This window comes from Lagenorhynchus albirostris, chromosome 3, assembly GCF_949774975.1.
Source record: "Lagenorhynchus albirostris chromosome 3, mLagAlb1.1, whole genome shotgun sequence".
NCBI classification, from domain to species: Eukaryota; Metazoa; Chordata; class Mammalia; order Artiodactyla; family Delphinidae; genus Lagenorhynchus; species Lagenorhynchus albirostris.
In genome coordinates this window covers 165036457-165056179 of record NC_083097.1, presented here as the reverse complement: position 1 = coordinate 165056179, position 19723 = coordinate 165036457, and the positions used below count along the sequence as shown (strand labels likewise).

Genomic DNA, 19723 nt, shown 5'->3' with positions numbered 1-19723 from the left:
ATAGAGAAAATAAGCTCTTCCTGACCATACTTAGGCATATGAATCACTATTAACTTTTTAGTGTCCTGCCATCTGATAGAAATATGATGTGAGTTGTGTGTTTAATTTTTTTTGTAGCCACATTTTTTAAAATATTTATTTTTGGCTGTGTTGGGTCTTCGTTTCTGTGCGAGGGCTTTCTCTAGTTGCGGCGAGCGGGGGCCGCTCTTCATCGCAGTGCGTGGGCCTCTCACTGTTGCGGCCTCCCTTGTTACGGAGCACAGGCTCCAGACGCGCAGGCTCAGTAGTTGTGGCTCATGGGCCTAGTTGCTCCGTGACACGTGGGATCTTCCCAAACCAGGGCTCGAACCCGTGTCCCCTGCACTGGCAGGCAGACCCTCCACCACTGCGCCACCAGGGAAGCCCTGTAGCCACATTTTTAAAAAAGAAAAAAAAAGTTTTACAAGAAAGTAAAAAAAAAATTTAGGAATATACTTCATTGAACCCAATATTTCCAAATTATTACTGTTTCAACATGTGGTCAATATAAAAGTTATTGATAAAAAAAGTTATTGATGAGATATTTGACATGGCTTTTTGTACTGAGTCTTCCAAATTCAGTATGGATTTCACACTTATGGCGCATCTCAGTTTGGACTGGCCGTATTTAAGGGCTTAGTAGCCACAGTGGCCAATGGCCACCATCTTGGACAACCCAGCTCTACTGTGTGACATTAATGCAGTGTTTTGGGTAAATTCTTCCCATTTTTGGCCATGTCTGCAGAAGTTTTCCTTTAAATTGGCTTTAAAATATATATATATATGTATCTTGGGACTTCCCTGGTGGTCCAGTGGTTAAGAATCCGCCTTCCAATGCAGGGAACGCAGGTTCCATCCCTGGTCAGGGAGCTAAGATTGCACATGCCACAGGGCAACTAAGCCCGAGCGCCACAACTAGAGAGCCTGTGTGCTGCAACTACTGAGCCCGCGCACTCTGGAGCCTGCGTGACACAACTACAGAGAAGCCTGCTGGCTGCAACGAAAGGTCCCACATGACGCAACTAAGACCTGACGCAGCCAAAAATAAAGATATTAAAAAATATATATATATATGTATCTAAAATTCAGCTAATATTTCTTGAGCACCTACTACAGGTCAGGCCCTGTCCCAAGTGCTTGGGATACTCTAGTGAACAGAAAGATCCCTGCCTGCGCCAAGCTTGCCTTCAAAGCCCCTCCCATTACAGAGAAGGTGACCTATAATTGTTGGTCCAAACTGGAGACACTGTTGAGAGTGAAAGGCGGGGTGTTGTTAATAATTAAGCCAGATGACAGATGTAAAGCAGCTCACCCCCAGGCATATAGGGACTTACCCAGTTTCTAAAAATGTAGTCATATATCTTACAGTGTGTGGAAAACCCTGCCATAAATAGGTTAGTAAAACTAAACTCGGTGAAAACAAAACAATGCAAATGCTTTCAAATGCCAGCTAGAGGGAATTCCCTGGCCGTCCAGTGGTTAGGACTCCATGGCTTTCACTGCTGTCAGTGTGGGTTCGTTCAATCTCTGGTGGGGCAACTAAGATCCCACAAGCCCCGCCACCGGGCCAAAAAAAAAGAAAAATCCAGCTAGAAAACTGATCTATGGTGAAAAAAAAACCCCACAATAAACGAATAGTGGTTGCCTCTGGAAGGGTGGGAGGTGGGATAGGGATTGACTCAGAAGGGATATAAGGGAACTTTCCCAAGTGACGGTGATGTTCTGAACCTCAGTAGAGGTGGGTTACTCCCGTGTTCACCTTTGCCTTGGTGAGTATACACTTAAGATTTGTGCATTTCATTGTATGTAAATTTCACCTTAAAAAAAATCTACAACAGTCATAAAAAGACATGGAACTCTAGTTAATGGTATGCATGCTGAAGTGTTTTAGAGGTGCAGTGAACTGATGTCTTCAATTTTGTTTTTTTAAATTTTTTCCAGCTTTATTGAGATGTAATTAACACACAGTAGGACTTCTCTGATGGCGCAGTGGTTAAGAATCCGCCTGCCAATGCAGGGGACACGGGTTGGATCATTGGTCCGGGAAGATCCCACATGCCGCGGAGCAACTAAGCCCGTACTGAGCCTGTGTTCTAGAGCCCACGAGCCACAGCTACTGAAGCCCACGTACCTAGAGCCCGTGCTCCACAACAAGAGAAGCCACTGCAGTGAGAAGCCTGCACACTGCAACGAAGAGTAGCCCCTGCTCACTGCAACTAGAGAACTCCCGCGTGCAGCAACAAAGACTCAATGCAGCCAAAAATAAATTAATTAAAAAAAAACATAAAACATTGTGTAAGTTAGGTGTACGACATGTTGACTTGATACACATATACTGTGAAATGAGAAGCACCCTAGCATTAGCCAACGCCTCCATCACATCACACAATTACCTTTTCCTTTTTGGTGGTGAGAACATTGAAGATCTACCCTCTTAGCAGCTTTCAGGTACACAATACAGTGTTACTTGTAATCACCATGCTGTCCATTAGATCCCCTAAATCTTCAGCTTCCTTTGAAATGCATCAAAAAATTAGATGACGGGTGGCTAGAGAAATGGATATGCAATAAAGCAAAATGTTAATAGTGCGATCTGGGTCTGGGTATTCTCTGTACAATTCTTTCCATTTTTCTAAATGTTTAAAAAATTTCACAATGAAATGTATGTAGGGAAGAAAATCCTAATGAGATCCTGTTGCCTTCTAAAGGCTCTCATCCTTCGTCTGAGCTCAAAAAGGGAGATGAGGATTAGATAATTGTTGAAGAGATATGAGCAAGAGAGAGTGAGCCTCTCTCCTTGATGGGTAATAAAGGTCTTCAAGAATTGAAAAAAAAGGGAGAGGGATAAATTAGGAGTTTGGGATTAGCATATACATACAACTATATATAAAATAGATAAACTACAAGGACGTACTGTGTAGCACAGGGAACTCTACTCAATATTTTGTAATAAACTATAAAGGAAAAGAATCTGAAAAAGAATATATATGTGTGTGTGTGTGCGTGTGTAACTGAATTACTTTGCTGTACACCTGGAACTAACACAAAATTGTAAATCAACTATACTTCAATAAAAAATTTAATTCATTAAAAAAAAGGAATTGAGGGCTTCCCTGGTGGCACAGTGGTTAAGAATCCGCCTGGCAATGCAGGAGACACGGGTTCGAGCCCTGGTCCGGGAAGATCCCACATGCCACACAGCAACTAAGTCCCTGCGCCACATCTATTGAACCTGCACTCTAGAGCCCGCGAGCCACAACTACTGAGCCCGTGTGCCACAGCTGCTGAAGCCCGCGCGCCTAGAGCCTGTGCTCCACAACAAGAGAAGCCACCGCAATGAGAAGCCTGCACACCGCAACGAAGAGTAGCCCCCCCTCGCCGCAACTAGAGAAAGCCCGCGCACAGCAACAAAGACCCAATGCAGCCAAAAATAAATAAATAATTTTAAAAAAATTGAAAAAAGGAATTGAAAAAAGGTAGGACTTTCACAGTATGTGGTTCAATGTTATTTAATGCACTGCTTACGATTATCACCCTTATCATATGGCGCATTATCATAGGGCACGTTTGGGAGAAACAGTATTTGCCTGTGCCCTGAGCCCCAGCTGCTGTTTTAATAGAGAACCTATTTTTCCAATATTCCTAGGGGTTCCTTGGGAAGGTAGTGGGGGCCTCTTTCACTAGAGGAGAGCCTCTGTGTTGGGGACACACTAGCTTCCCTGGGGCCCTGGCTGAGCATGGGTGACGATCTCCTCAACACTTGGAGGCCAGACCCTCTCCAGGATCCTTGTTTGGGGGTGTCCTGTATCGGGCAGGCTTGGAGAGTCTCCCTTGAGACCACTGTGGCTGAACTGGTGGGGAGTCCAGTCTGTTCAGGTGGGGGCAGAGCCCTCCCAGTTACGTACTCTTTATTCTCAGGTTCGGCCAAACAGGGCTGATTGCTCCAATGCTGCTGCTGCTTCTGCTATCACCTCCTCCTCCAACACAGCATTTCCTGCCCCTCCATCACTGGGAATGACAGAAAGAGTAACCACCATGGCTGGGAACCAAACAAGAGCCGGGAAGTGAATCCTGACCCAGCCAACTTCAGAGCTGGGGCTCTTAACCATATCACTCTCCTGGGGAGGGGCCAGGACAGGACACTCAAGCTCTGTGGCCTCAGCTCCTGCATCCGGGAAATAGGGATGGTCTGGTACCCCACCCTCCCATCCGCACCACCCCTTCACCCCTTCCTGTTCTCCAGGTACTGTGAGGATTTCATGTAGCATTACATGAAAAGCAGTCTGAGTAGTGTCTGACTCATGGTGAGCACACAACATAAACGTGAGCCATCATTACTAACACTATCATTACTGTGAGCCATGCTGGATGGGTGCGGGAACAACATGACCCAGACAGGAGAAATGCCTTCATGGTGGAGGTCACTTTTGAGTCAGTTTTTTTTTTTCTTCTTATTTAAAATGTTTATTAAGAAGGTTTACTTTTTTAAAAAAACATTTATTTTATTGAAGTATAGTTGATTTACAATGTTGTGTGGCTTTTTGTTTTGTTTTTTTTGGCCATATGGCTTGTGGGCTCCTAGTTACCCGACCAGCGATTGGACCCAGGCCCTCGGCAATGAAAACACGAAGTTCTAACCACTAGACCGTGGTTAGTGGTTGTGTTAATTGTGTTAATTTCTACTGTACAGCACAGTGATTCAGTTATACATATATATGTATAATTTATATATATATACACATATATATAAATTCTTTTTCATATTCTTTCCATTATGGTTTATCACAGGATATTGAATATAGTTCCCTGTGCTATATAGAACCTTCTTGTTTTTTTGTTGTTGTTGTTTTAAGGCCTTTATTGAATTTGTTACAATATTACTTGTTTTATGTTTTGTTTTTTTGGCCCCAAGGCATGTGGGATCTTAGCTCCCTGACCAGGGATGGAACCCACACCCACTGCATTGGAAGGCGAAGTCTTAACCACTGGACCACCAGGGAAGCCCCGACCTTCTTGTTTATCCATTCTATGTATGATAGTTTGCATCTACTAATCCCAAACTCCCGATCCATCCCTCCCCCATGAGTCAGTTTTCAAAGGATAAAAATTCTACAAAGATGGGGGAGGGGTGTGGCACCGCAGGAGGAGAGCACTGTTTGAGAGCAAAAGCCTGGCTGCCTTGGAAGGAAGCACGGCTCCTGTCTGGAGAACCAGTGCATTGCCCCACCTGGCTGCAGCGAGAGGCAAGAAGCTTGGGTGGTGAATGCGGGTGGGGTGGGGAGGGGGTTTGGGTGGGAATGTGCTGGGCTTCAAGCCAACAGCCCAGGAGTGTGCAAAGGCCACTAGGGTCCTCCCTGGACTGGCTTCCAGACTGCCTCAACTTTTCCCCTAAGCTCATCTCTGGGCCCTTGGACTCAACTCTCCAGCCACTGTGGCCTCCTGGCTGTTCAGAGCCATTGGGCTCTCTCTCACTTCTTTGTTTTGTCTGTCTAAAATGCTGTTCCCACCACCTCCTCCCCCTCTCTCGGACTCAGTGTAAATGCCACCTCCTCCGGGATGCCTTCCCTGCCTCCCTAACTAAGTAGATCCGCTGTCACATAGCCCAGTTTATTCCTGGGCTCACTGCACTCTGAAATTTCTTGTGCGTGCTGTTGTTTACTTGCTTCTTGTCTGCCTGTTCCACCAGACTTTCAGCTCCCCAAGGGCTGGGCCTTGGTCTCCTTCAACTCTGCATCTCCAGCCCATAGAGCATTGCCTGGCCTGACTTATGTTTTAAAAGACTCTCGGGGGTGGGGGGGATAAATTAGGAGTTTGGTATTAACATATACACACTACTATATATAAAATAGATAACCAGGGACTTCCCTGGTGGTCCAGTGGTTAAGACTCTGCGCTCCCAATGCAGGGGGCCCAGGTTCAATCCCTGGTCAGGAAACTAGATCCCGCACGCCGCAACTAAAAGCCCGCATGCCTCAAAGAAGATCCTGCACACCGCAACTAAGACCCGGTGTAGTCAAATAAATAAATAAATAATTTTAAAAGTATATAAATAAATAAAATAGATAGCCAACAAGGGCCCACTGTATAGCACAGGGAACTATATTTAATATCTTGTAATAACCTATAATGGAAAAGAATCTGAAAAAGAATATATATGCCACTGAATCACTTTGCTGTACACCTGAAACTAACACATTGTAAATCAACTATACTTCAATTAAAAAAAAATGTATTTATTTATTTTTGGCTGTGTTGGGTCTTCGTTGCTGCGCACAGGCTTTCTTTAGTTGCAGTGAGCGGGGGCTACTCTTCGTTGTGCTGCACGGGCTTCTCATTGTGTGGCTTCTCTTGTTGCACAGCACAGGATCTCGGTGTGCGGGCTTCAGTAGCTGTGGCACGCAGGCTCAGTAGTTGTGGTGCATGGGCTTAGTTGCTCCACAGCATGTGGGATCTTCCCAGAGCAGGGCTCGAACCCGCGTCCCCTGCATTGGCAGATGGATTCTTAACCACTGTGCCACCAGGGAAGCACCCCCAATTAAAAAATATATATATATATTTATTTATTTGGTTATGCCGGGTCTTAGTTGCAGCAGGCAGGCAGGCTCCTTAGTCGTGGCATGTGGGCTCCTTAGTTGCAGCATGCAGGCTCCTCAGTTGTGGCACACAAACTCTTGGTTGTGACATGCATGTGGGATCTAGCTCCCTGACCAGGGATCAAACTTGGGCCCCCTGCATTGGGAGAGCAGAGTCTTAACCACTGCGCCACCAGGGAAGTCCCTATACTTCAATTTAAAAATACATAAATAGGAATTGCCTGGGGTCCAGTGGTTAGGATGCAGCTCTTTCATTGCTGAGGGCCCAGGTTCAGTCCCTCGCTGGGGAGCTAAAATCCCACAAGCCATGCAGCGTGGCCAAAAAAATTTTAATTTAATTTTAAAAATAAATAAATAAAAGACTCCATGTGGCTGCTATGGGAAGAACAGACTGTGTGAGGTGAGCTCAGATCAGGGAGCTTTGGGAGCAGGAAACTACACAGGTCCGTGAAGTGATGACAGGGCCAGTATAGGGATGGTGGCAGTGGTGAGGGTGAGAAGTGGTCAGAAATTTAAGAGGGAGGAGGGACAGAGTAAGGCAACTGAGGGAGGGGTTGGGAGACAGGGGCAGGGGAGTAAAGGACGAGGAGAGGGGAGTCCACCACCTCTGGCTTTGATGATGTGGGTGAATGGATGGAGTCACAGGAGGAGGAGAGGATATGGGAAAAAGAGGCCAAATTTGTGTTTGGGATGCCTGATGGACATCCCAAGGATGAGGTCCAGGAGGCAATAATTATTATTATTATAATTAGCACATGAGCTATACTTACATGATCACTAATCAAACATTTCTGTGACTTTCCTGGTGGTCCAGTGGTCAAGACTCCGCACTCCCAATGCAGGGGGCCTGGGTCTGATCCCTGTTCAGGAAACTAGATCCCTCATGCCGCAACGAAGATCCCACGTGCCACAACTAAGACCCGCGCGGCCAAATAAATAAATAAATATTTTAAAACAAAACACAACGTTTATTGCCCACTGGGGACACAGCAGCGACTGCCACAGACACAGCCCCTGCCCTCACACGGCTGATGTTCTGTTGGTGGGGGACAGAAACTAAATAGGATTGTGAAAATTTAAAAGAGGAAACCTTAACTAAAACTGGAGTCAGGAAGTCTTGCAGAGGGAGCTCTTATGCTCTGCCACTCCTCAGTTACCCCAAACAGGAAGACATCAATTACAGACCCCAACCAGAAGAGATGTACGTACCTTGCACTCCCAAACAGTAACTGCAATTACTTTACTAAAACTGGAGAAGAGATTTTCTTCCCTCCCAGCAACAAGCCCAGCCAATGGAAACACCACAACTTAGCCAATGAGAAGCTGCCCTCACCTGAACGCTTACTTACTTTCCTCCGAATTAACTTTCATTTCACTATTGTCCATGACTTCTTGTCTCACCGTCTTTTCTATAAAAGACTTCCATTTTGTACAACCTCTGGGAGTATCTCTGCTTGACAGATGAGATGCTGCTTGATTCATGAATCTTTTAATAAAGGCAATTAGACCTTCACACTTAGTAGAAGTTTGTTTTTTAACAGGATCGAGAAAGAAATGCATACTTTAATGTCAAGTAGGGATAAATCCTTGGGGTGGGGGATGGAATAAAACAGGATAAGGGGACAGAGAAGGGGAGACAGTCTGACACCGAGTAAGGATTTACAAATATTTGTTAAAGACTTAATGACAGACAGTGGGTGGTTGATTTAGTATGTGTTTAGGTCAACGATCTAGTCATACTCCAAAGATTCCAGAAGGTGAGTTTCTCCCGTTTTACAGAGGGAGAAAACTGTAACCCAGAGAGGAGAGGAGACCTCTAAGCTAAAAGAGTCCCCACTCAGATGTTCCCCCAGAAACTGCCATTTCTGGGGTCAGCGGGCGTGGGGGTGGGGGTGGGCGGCCCGCAGAGCAGCGCGCATTGACCTATGACGTCATCGGGACGGTAAATAGCGTAACACTACCTGGACGTAGCCCCATTTCCCCTCCCGGACAGGTCCTCTGCTGGTCCGGTACTGCCTGAATCAAACCCCTCATTGGCTACTCTCTCCGTCAATCCGTTTCATTCTTCCAGTTTTTCCGCCCCGCCTTCCAGATCTCGCCTGTGATAGGCTGGCGAGGCCGTCACTTCATAAAGGTCCGCATTCCTTCCGCCTTTCTCCAGTAGACCGAGAGAGAAGAAGGTGGATCTCCGGCGGCGCCCACCCCGGGGTCTCTGCTTCCGCCTCTTATTGGCTTCTCTGGGTGCCGGTCGCTACGCCATCCATCGCTGATTGGCCAACCGGCCGCCACTCTGCGCGGCGCCGGCTCCGCCCCCGTCGGGTGTTTGTGGTGGGGCTGCGAAGTCGCCAATCCCGCCGGAAGCGCCAGGACAATGGGGACTCGGGACGACGAGTACGACTACCTATTCAAAGGTGCGGTTGGTGGGGCACAGACGGGCGAGCGGGCGGCGGCGAGGCGCCAGGCAAGCACCCAGGCTGCGCTCCAGGCCTCTGGGCCCAGGCCGGAGCCCGAGGCTTGGGGCCTGGCAGGCCAGGCAGCCGGGATGGCCAGTGCAGGCCGGGCTTGGTCAAGTTCGGGCCGGGATGCGCAGCCATGCGGGGCAGGCTGTCCAGAGAGGTTTGGGGGCCCGGGATGCTCCGAGGCGGGGCCAGGGCCCAGGGGGGTGGGGCCCGGGGCAGTGGGAGAGGCCGTTAGGGGCGGGGCATTCAGAGGGGGCGGGGCCGCCCCAGCATTTGGCGGGCCGGGCTGGGTGGAAAGCTCCCTTCGTGATGGGGGCGTGTCCGTTAGAGGCGGGGCTAGGATGTGGTGGGCGTGTCCAATAAGTGGGCTAGGGTGGGCGGGTGGGGGTGGTGCTCTCATGGAGTAGGAGGGGCCAGTCTTGATTGGTGGCAGTGCATCTGGGGGCGGAGCCCTGGAAGGGAGGGGCGGACAATGGGGGTTGAGGTGCGTGTGTGGCAGGGGTGGGGGTGTTTACCCTGGATTGGGGAGCAGAGTCGGAATTGCGTGTAGGGGCACCTGGGGTGGTGGCGGGGGACTGTATGTGCTGAACCCAGGCCTGGTGGTTAACAGCAATAATTATGTCTTAACTCTTAGAGCTCTTGAGAGCGCTGTCCAAGCACCTGCACTTTTCTAAGCACTTTACACACATGAATTCATTGAAATCCTCAGCACAACCCTGTGAGATCCATATTATCCAGCATCTCTCTTTATCGATCTGGAAACTGGAGGGACAGTTTAAGTATTAAAGCAAGATTTGAACCCAGACCACTTGAGGAGTGTATCTGGGGGGGCCTGTGGCCAAGATCTGGGACTGGGGTTGTCAGACGGTCTCCTCCAACCTGCTGGAGGATCTTCCCTGCCAAGGCAACAGAGGACTCTAGGAGCCTCAAGTAAGGCCTAGGAAGGTCAGGCAGCTTAGGGGTCACTGACTTTCCAGTACCTTCTGTGCCAACCTAGGCTTTGGCCAGGTCCTGTGCTGCTATGCTGGGCTCCCTGGCTGGCATTGGTCACCCTTGAGAGCTAACCCCTGGATGCACACAGGACACCTTTGCCATGCTGCCTGCTGCGTGAGGGTGTGCTTCCCATGCCAGCCATTGACATCTTTCCCTCGTTGGGGGAGCTTGGCCATCCCTGGGAGTGTGGCCTGTGTGACACTGTGTGTCTATGGTATTATCCCTGGTTGGGTCTGGGGTTCTGGGGACCTTGGGAATGTAGAAAATGGGATGGAGCACTTCCTACCTGGGATATCCACGTGGTAAAAGGTTTCTGGGCAGAACGAGTCCCCATGCAAAGGTCCAGAGTTGTCACACAGCACCATGGGCTCGAGGAGCTGCCTGCAGGCTGATACGTTGCTGCCAAGTGAGGCTGTGTGGTCGGCAGGCATTGGGCCCAGGCCCTTGTGCCGACTGAACCTTGGGGTCTCACTTTAGAGGCAGAGGAAGCTCTGTCAGGGCCTTGGGGACGGGTGATAGGTGGACTGGACGCCAGTCCTGCTGCAGCTGGTGCCTGTCTCTACCCAGCCGACCCTGAGGCAGCTGCTCCCCAGGTCCTGGCTGGCACCCACCTGGATGTGTTACTACAAGGGCAGGGGGCGTTCCTCCCAGTGTTTCCGTGGTCATTCCCCACTTGTTATTTTCAGCCGTTTGCTGTTGTAAATAACCCAGCTCCAAGTGTTTGCATGAGTCATCGTTTGCCCTTTGGGTTATTTCCTTGAAGTATGTTCCCAGAAGTCCAGTTATTGGGTCAGGGGCAAGGGAGCAGGCTGTGCGCTTCTCAGGATTCATCTCCGGAGTCCTCTTCCTGGAAACACTAGTACCACAGCTGGTGTGGGGGGGGCGGGGGCGGTGCCTGCCTGCCCCGCTGCCCTCTCCCACTGGGCTCCTTTTCTGAGTAGAGCAGGTGCCCTGCTGACTGTCTCAAGCCAGGTCAGAAGCGAAAGTGTAATTCACAAGGTCAGTGTTTACCAAACGGGTCCTCTGAGACCTCACCTTCACACGTAAGGCCTTGTTGGAGGACCCTCTATTATCTTTTAATATTTGTTTGTTTGTTTTTATAAATTTATTTTTAACTTTTGTCTGTGTTGCGTCTTTGTTGCTGTGCACATGCGGGCTTTCTTTAGTTGCGGCGAGCGGGGGCTACTCTTCGATACAGTGCGCGTGCTTCTCATTGCAGTGGCTTCTCTTGTTGTGGAGCACAGGCTCTAGGTGCATGGGCTTCAGTAGTTGTGGCACACAGGCTCAGTAGTTGTGGTGCATGGGTTTTGTTGCTCTGCGGCATGTGGGATCTTCCCAGACCAGGGCTTGAACCTGTGTCCCCTGCATTGGCAGGTGGATTCTTAACCACTGCGCCACCAGGGAAGTCCCCTAATATTTGTTTTTAAATCCACTCAGTTTTCCTTAAATAGGAAAAGGAAATTCTTTCTGACTCATAGAAGGAAGGAAGGAAGCCAGCAGGTAGGCAGGCCGCCACCATGGCATCACTGGCCATAAATATGGCAGGTAGACTGAAACGTGAATACACTGCACCCCACAGACTCTCCTGAGACCCCGTGGCCTGCAGAGGGTCAGGCCTAGGCAGTACAGAGGTGTCCAGGACACAGCTGTGCCAGAAGGGTTGACAAGGACCGGTGCTCTCACCGTACATCTCCCCAGCCCTGCTGCCTGGTGCGGGGAGTCCTTCAGGAGTGGAGGGGGGCTGTGATCCTCTCATCCCCCATCCCGTGCCCAGCCTCCCCCAGGCTTCAGTCACCTTCCCCAGGCCCTGCCCTGGGCACAGAGGGGCCACACCTCTCACGTGGGACGCTGGCTGCCCCCTCTCCAGCCTTCCCACCACTGACTTGCTTTTTTTGGCAGCCACGTCACAGGTTGGCTCTCCTGACCCCCCAGCAGAGGCCAGCAGATCCCTGTGGGTGTTCCACCCCCCCCCCAGTCCCCGTGTGGCTTGTTTTCCTCCCTGCTCATCCCCCCTCCCCCAGGAGTGAGGCTGTTTATTTGCACCTAATTATAGATCCTCACATTTATCCTGCTAACATTTTATCCTTTTCAGCGAGGGGCCATTTTCCCAGCCTGCCGACCAATCCCCGGGGGCGCCCCAAACTCTCCTCTGATGGACTGGGCAGCAGGGGCCACAGTGTGAGCAGCTAGGTCCCCGAGGGCCACCAAGGCCTTCCCAGAGCTCCCACCACTCACTCACTCCCAGGGAACAGGCCGGCCTCAGTGCTCACCAGGTGCTCCCGAGGCAGCCTCCTGGCTCTCCAGCCTGAGCAGACCTCACACCTGGCCGGCTGGTCTGGGACCCGAGCACACCAGCTCCCCCCATTATGAATGGTGGCCCTGCCTGTGCCCCGCTTTGGGGCACCTGTCCTCTGCTCTCTGATTCCCCCGGGGAATAGCTCCTGGGAGGAGGGGTAGAGCCCTGCTCTGCCTGGAGTCGGGGAGCCGAGCGCCCCCAATGGCCACTCGGTGACCTGAGTGTCAGAATGGGGGCCCCAGATGTGCCACGCTGTCATGGGGCGGGCCAGAGGACCAAGGGCTTCCAGGAGCTGCCAGCTCTTTGTTTTTGCCAACTGGGCTTGCCTGCTCTGCCAGCCAACTGGTGTGCCCAGGGGGACCGTGTCCCGGCCAGTGATGCCACCAACTCCTGTGGAAATGCTGGGGGCTGCGTCCTCAAGGGCCCTTTCTTTCCCGGAGACAACAGATGACTTGTATCTTCGACAATGCCATTCTCATTCCCAGCCTGCACACGGGACCAGCCCGGCCGCTGCCCTGCTGGCCACTTCTGCATTGGGCACCGCGTGCCAGGGACCGCGGGGGCAGCCCCGCCTCCCCGCCATTTGTCCGGGCAGCGGCTGGTGGCCGTTGTTCTGCTCTGGCCTCCACTGTTCTCACTGGGTGACCTTGGGCCAGGGAACTTGGTCACTCTGTATTGAGCGTCTCCAGCTGTACACGATAACATGAACATCTGTCGCTGGGGTGGCCCTGAGAGCTCCGTAACAAAGCCTTTAGGGCTGGGCCCGGCCTGAGGGCTGAGGAGATGGTTGGCTGGGCCGGGGCAGAACCCCGATGTGGCAAAGGGGATCCCGAGGCTGGACAGCTGGACAGGGCTGGGAAGGGAGTGAGAGGGTGGGGAGGATACAGGCAAGGGCCCAAAAGGACCCTCCTCCTCATTTCCTGTTCTGTTCCTGAGGATATGAGAAGTATGTACAGACATCCCTGGCTTTGGCCAGCTTCCTGCAGCCGCCGTGGGCACGAGGTGACGGGGTGAGAGTGTGGACAGTCAGTCCAGTCATGGCCCCACTGGCATGGCTGGGCGCCCTTGACCCTCAGCCCCAGACCCATGTCCATTCACCTCTTTCCACCTTTCTCTGAAGTCAACTTGGCATTCTTATGCTGGGTGCCCCCAGTGTCAGGGGAGGACGCTGACACTGTCATCACAGATGTTGTGGGCTAGGCCACGTGGTGGTTTGGGAGAAGAGGAGAAGTCTGCACCCAGGGATTTTGAAGGACAAATAGGAGTTTGCTAGCTACTCTAGGGGTTCAGGATACCCCAGATGGTGGGAGAGGAGGAAGCTGAACCCAGACCCCTGAGCTCAGCCCTGGATCCAGAAAACCTGCGTTCACATCCTGCTGGACCACTCTCCAGCTGGGTGGCCCTGGGCAAGCTGCTGGTCGCTGCGCTTGGTTGGGGGATGGGAGTGAGCCTGCAGTCATGCACGGACTCAGAGCCCAGCTCTGCCTTTGCTGACCACGTGCCTTAAGCTGGTCATTCCCCCGTCTGCACCTCAGTTTCTCATCTGTAAAATGGGTCATGTGATGCATATGTGAGATGATGGCACGGGACGTTCTTCCTGTTCTTGTTGTTCTTGGCTCTAAAGCAGCCTGTCCAGAGAGGGTGCTGGGTCCTGGGGGCTGCCTGGCCCGCCCCCTCCTTACTTGTGGCCCAAGGATGGTGACCTGGCCATCTTCCAGTGTCCGGGGAGGTGGGCCTGGGAAGCTCCGCCAGCCACTTTGGCGTTTGTTCATTCGACAGGCATTGCTCAGGTGCGTCCCGTGCGCCGGGCAGTGCACCAGGTCCTGGGGATACAGCAGGGAACAAGACTGTCTGAGATGGCTGCCCTCGAGGCAGAATGACAAAAAAAAAAGTCTATAAGGGAAACCTGGTGAGTGTGAGAGGGTAGGGAGAGCTATGGGGGAAAGGTAGGGGAGGGGAATGGGGAGTGTTGGGGGGAGTGGGTTTTGGGGTTTTTTAAAATATATTTATTTATTTATTTATTTGGCTGTGCCGGGTTTTAGTTGTGGCGTGCGGGATCTTTAGTTGCGGCATGCCGGCTCATAGTTGCAGCGCGTGGGATCTAGTTCCCCGACCAGGGATCGAACCTGGGCCCCCTGCGGTGGAAGTGTGGAGTCTTAACCACTGGACCGCCAGCGAAGTCCTGGGAGGGGGGTTTTAAGAGGATGGCTGCAGGGAGCCTCCTCGATCAAGTGCCATCCGAGGGGCCACACGGAGTAGATGAGGGCAGGAACCTGGTGGGTACCCAGGGAAGAACACTCCAGGCAAAGGGTAGCGTTGCAGGGAGGCCTGTGTGTCTGGAGCAGAGTGAGCGAGGGAGAGAGAGGCAGGAGGTGAGGGCAGGGAGGGGACGGGGCAGGTCATGCACAGCCCTGTGGGCTGCCGGGAGGACTTTGGAGGTGGGAGCCCTGGAAGGCTGTTGGCAGAGGAGGGATGGGACCCACGCAGGGTGCTCACAGGCACCCTCTGGCGGCCAAGAGGAAAACAGCCTGTTGGCTGAAGCCGAGAGTAAATGTAAGGGCGGGCACCAGGGAGGAGGCTGTCACAGCAACAGGGAGTGACGGGAGTGATGATGGCCTGGGGTCAGGGAGCAGTGAAAGTGGTAAGAAGCAGCAGGAATCTGAACACGTACACGTAGAAGTTCTCATCAAGGAAAAACTTTACATCGGGGCCTTGGGTGACCAAGTCTGCAGCCCCCGTGGCTCCCCACAAGCCAGAGCCACCCTGGGGTACCAGAGCCTAAGGCCCACACTTGGGGGTCCCTGTGGTTTCCAGCTGGGACGTCCGGAAAGAAAGGCTGTTTCTTCTGCGCCGCACACACACCTATGCACACACTGACACGAGTCCCCATTGTGTCCTGGGTCTGAGCACAGCCCTCCAGGCCCAGGCCCCTCCAGGACCCTCCAGCCTAGAGCTTGGAGCGGCTGGGCCGCTAGAGGCAGGGCTTCTTCAGGTGGGGGCAGGAAGCTCAATAAAGGGAGGGATGGAGGGAAAGACCCGCCTATGCCTGCCCTGCTCTGCCCTGCGCTGCTCAGGAGGGCCCTTGTTCCCACCTCCCTGCAGGACGATCTGACTCCCCCACCCCCGCCCCGTCTTAGCGTACGAGATGCTGGCTGAGTTCTGATCCCAGGCATTCCCGTGTCCCCCTCCCTGAGGTGGCTCTTGTTACTGTCTCCCTTTTCACACCTGTGGAAAAGGCAGCCCAGAGACGTTAAGTGACTTGCCCAAGGTCACCCAGCCCTGGGGCTTTCTCAGGCATGCCTGGCTGCCCAGGTCACCAGGGCACTGTGGAGGTTTGGGAGTTGATGGATCCCCAAGCTGCCTTCTGCCGGGATGCCTGGATCCCTGTGTCCCATCAGAGCAGGGGCAACCCTATTCGCTTCTGTACCAGGAAGCGTGGTTCCTCAGGCCAGTGGCCCCAGGACAGCTCCAACTCTGCCCCGTCACTGGCTGTCGCGTGTCTGCAGCACCCGGGGCGCCACTGTGAAGGTTCTGTGGGTGGACGTGGGCAGCGCGTGGGGTCTTGGCTTGGGGGCGCTGCCCCCCTCTGACCCAGGGAGGCTCACTCGTATCCCTCCCCACCCCCACAGTGGTGCTCATCGGGGACTCGGGCGTGGGGAAGAGCAACCTACTGTCGCGCTTCACCCGCAACGAGTTCAACCTGGAGAGCAAGAGCACGATCGGCGTGGAGTTCGCCACCCGCAGCATCCAGGTGGACGGCAAGACCATCAAGGCACAGATCTGGGACACCGCCGGCCAGGAGCGCTACCGCGCCATCACCTCGGCGTGAGTGGTGGGGCCGGGGAGGCCGAGGGCCCCAAGAGATGGGTAGGAGTTGGGCTGGGGGGGGGCGGGGGAAGGGGAGAGCACAGACCTGAGAGCAGGGGGCGCAGGGTGGAGGGACAAGACCCCCAGGAGCTGTGGGACCCTCTGAAAGGCCAGTGCCCAGGCTTGGTCAGGCTGTGACCCCAGGTGGGCATGTCCCACAGCCCCTCTGACCCCTGGCGTCCCACTGAGGCACTGCAGTGTTGCCGGGTGCTGGCTACATGGTGAGGGCTGTTATCAGGCTCTGCCCGCTCCCCAGCCTGCCTGCTCGGCCCGCCCTGCCCAGCCGTGTTCCCAGCCTTCCTTTTCCAGGTGCAGCCCTGGCACCCCTGGCCCTCCTGTGGCCACCCCACCATCAGGACCCCCTCGACTGCCTCTTCCCTGACCCTCCCAACTCCTGGCCCTTCCCTGTCAGTCACTTGCTGTCTTCTGGAATCCCTCCACCGGGGCCTGGTCACCTTCCCGGCTCCTTGATCCCTTGGAGTGGATGTGCGTCCATCCATTTCCTTGGTGCTCTGGGCGGGCAGGGCCACGGCAGGCATTAGAGCTTCTGCCCTTTCCCTGCATAGTCACTGTTTTCCTCCTCCCCTTTTGATAGCTGACCCCGTGGGTGTCTTCTGATCTCAGATCCCAAACCTCCCTCCTTAGGCCTCCCCATTCCTGAGCTGAATCTGGGGAGTGGAGCTGGGGCCTCAGGACACGCACCCCTCCCTCGAGGCCCTGATGGCCACCCCTCGGGCCAAGGAGCCACTGCCCACAGAGACTGGGGGGCCCCCAGGGACACGGGCTTGGCTCACACCTGGGCCCTGCCCCCATCCCTGCAGGTACTACCGTGGTGCCGTGGGTGCGCTGCTGGTGTATGACATCGCCAAGCACCTGACTTACGAGAACGTGGAGCGCTGGCTGAAGGAGCTGCGGGACCACGCCGACAGCAACATCGTCATCATGCTGGTGGGCAACAAGAGCGACCTGCGCCACTTGCGGGCCGTGCCCACGGATGAGGCCCGCGCCTTCGCAGGTGAGCACACGCCGGGCCAGAGGGCATGGCCAGAGAGCTGCTAGGTGTCAGTCCGGGCCATCTGCTCTGGCCAGGGCCTCTAGGTGCCACACTTCTGAGAGCAAGACTCTGACTGAAGCATCCGAGAAGCATCTGGAATGCAGGCAGCTCCCCTGCACCAGGTGCATCTTCCCTGGCCGTGCCCATGGCTGCAGGGGTGGGCATCTCCATCCTACCCCTTCGGCCCCAGCCCTTCATTTCCTGGGCCAGGTGAGCGGACAGGCAGCCACGGTCCCCAAGAGGAGGGTATAGGGGACCACCCTCCCCCGCCTCCACCAGCTGACTCACCTGGGCAAATATTCTCTCTTTCAGAAAAGAACAACTTGTCCTTCATTGAGACCTCAGCCTTGGATTCCACCAACGTAGAGGAAGCTTTCAAGAACATTCTCACAGGTGGTCACAGGGCCCAGCTGGGATCACAGAGGGTGGGCGTGGGAAGGGCACCAGCCACATGGGTCACGTGCTCCAGAACGCAGCCCCTGAACCTTCCTTCCGTAAAACTGCTGTTCAGTCTGGACACGAGGACAGACAGGGCACCTTCCACAGCGTGAGGCCAGATCCCACCCCTGCTGGCACTCAGGGCACAGAGACCCTCTCAGCCCAGCTCCCGTAGATGGGCCCTGCCATGGCTTCACTAGAGAACAGCCCACAGGGTCAGCTGGGGAGGCAGGTGGCCTCAGGGTCCCAGAGCCGCTGGGCTTCTGGGAGTTTCTCCTGAGGGAGGAGGGCCTCTGATCTTAAAGAATGCGATACCTGTGCTGGGAGTTACATCTGCAAACAGATATGGGTCCTTCCCTTGCTGAGTACACAGCCAGCATTGGGGATGGGCAGGGAGCCTCCAGGAGCCCAGCCCATGGCATGACTCCCCCTGACGTGATGGGGGCGCACAGGGCACAGTGGGAGCCTTTGGAAGGGGTTCCAACTCAGCATCCAGGGCGCTACCGTGAGGAGGTGACATCCAGATGAGTCCTGTGGGAGGGGGAGGTAACCGAGATTGGGGGCACACAGTGCATTCACCCTGTGTCGTTCTCCCCGCCCCCGCCCACCGCAGAGATCTACCGCATCGTGTCACAGAAGCAGATCGCGGACCGCGCAGCGCACGACGAGTCCCCCGGAAACAACGTGGTGGACATCAGCGTGCCACCCACCACCGACGGACAGAAACCCAACAAGCTGCAGTGCTGCCAGAACCTGTGACCGCCCCGCACCTGGTCTCAGCGTGCGTGCACGTCCTCATCCTCCGCCCACCCCTCACTGCCCTGTCCTCCCTGCCCACCCCCTCCGCCCCTCTGTGACTGGCTCCTGCCCTCCCATCGAGCTCCGCACGGAGAACAGGAGTTGAGCGGCATCTCCTGTCCCGCCCAAGGAAAGCTAGAAGTCCCGGCTGCTGCACCTGCTGTCCTTGGGTCCCAGTGGGCATCTCAGCGGGGCGGGGAGGGGAGGGTGGCAGGATGGACCGGGCCGGCCAGAGGCCAAGAGGATGGGCACACCGAGCAGGCTTCTCCAGTTTTCCACGGTAGCCTCCGGGGAGCCATCGCCGCCCTCCCTCTCTGGCCAGCTGGCCCAGCTGGCCCCTGGTCCCCACCCAGAGCCCCATTCCAGGCTGAAGCCCGAAGAGCAAGGCGCCAGGGGCCAGGCAGACGGACACTCTTGGCTCTTGGCATCCCGCTCCCCCGCGCGCAGCCAGCAGCGCACATGCCTTCGACCTCTCCCGTGCGTGCGCAACTCCAGCTCCTGCCTGTAGATTTATGCTGGGAGAAGACCCTCTCCCCACCTTACCCTCCTTTTTGCACGCGGCGCGCTCTCCACCCACCACCCCCTCCCTGTGCCCTTCTCTCTGTCTTGTCTCCCTGTCTGGTCAGGAACCTGTTTGCAAGTGAAGCAATATCTCCGTGTTTTGTATATACAACCGCTCTTGTAGCCTTTGGTTTTTTTGTTATTGTAGAGAAACACAGATTCTTTATACACTTTGTAAGATTTATGCCAAACCCTAGCTCTCGATCTCTTATTCTTCCTGTGGCCCCTGCACTGTTGCCCCGATGCCTCGTTTCTCTCGCCCGGTTACTAAAATGTATAATCCGACTTCCTGTACAGAAACCTGCCGCTGCGCCTTTGTCTTCTTTCTCTCCACCAGGCGGCGCTCCCGAGCCAGGGTCTGTCGCTGCAAGCTCCAGCAGCCCTGGCTCAGCCCCACCCCCCACCCCCGCCCCGCGGACAACGCGGAGCACCCTGAGCTGACCACGGGGGTCCTGGGGTGGGTGAGGGTGTTGTTGGGTGGACCTTCTTCTTGCTACCCGTGTGGCAGGGAGGAAGGAAAGGCGAGGGCTTGGGCAGGTAACCTCCCTGGTCCTAGGACAGCCAGCCCTAAGACCAGAGGGTGCCCCTTGGGAAGGGGTGGGCTGTGCCCGCTGCTCCCTGTTCTCAGCCCCCCCGGTTGGGTTCA

At 54.3% G+C, this 19723-nt stretch overlaps 1 protein-coding gene across 1 annotated transcript; it reads left to right on the top strand.

Annotated features, from left to right (window-relative positions):
• Positions 1-8836: 8836 nt before the first annotated feature.
• Positions 8837-19377, top strand: RAB11B (RAB11B, member RAS oncogene family). Its single transcript, XM_060145314.1, has 5 exons — positions 8837-9022; positions 15989-16184; positions 17048-17241; positions 17593-17673; positions 18332-19377. The coding sequence occupies exons 1-5, from the start codon at positions 8983-8985 to the stop codon at positions 18475-18477; spliced, it is 657 nt and encodes a 218-aa protein (XP_060001297.1). The 5' UTR covers positions 8837-8982; the 3' UTR covers positions 18478-19377.
• Positions 19378-19723: the final 346 nt, after the last annotated feature.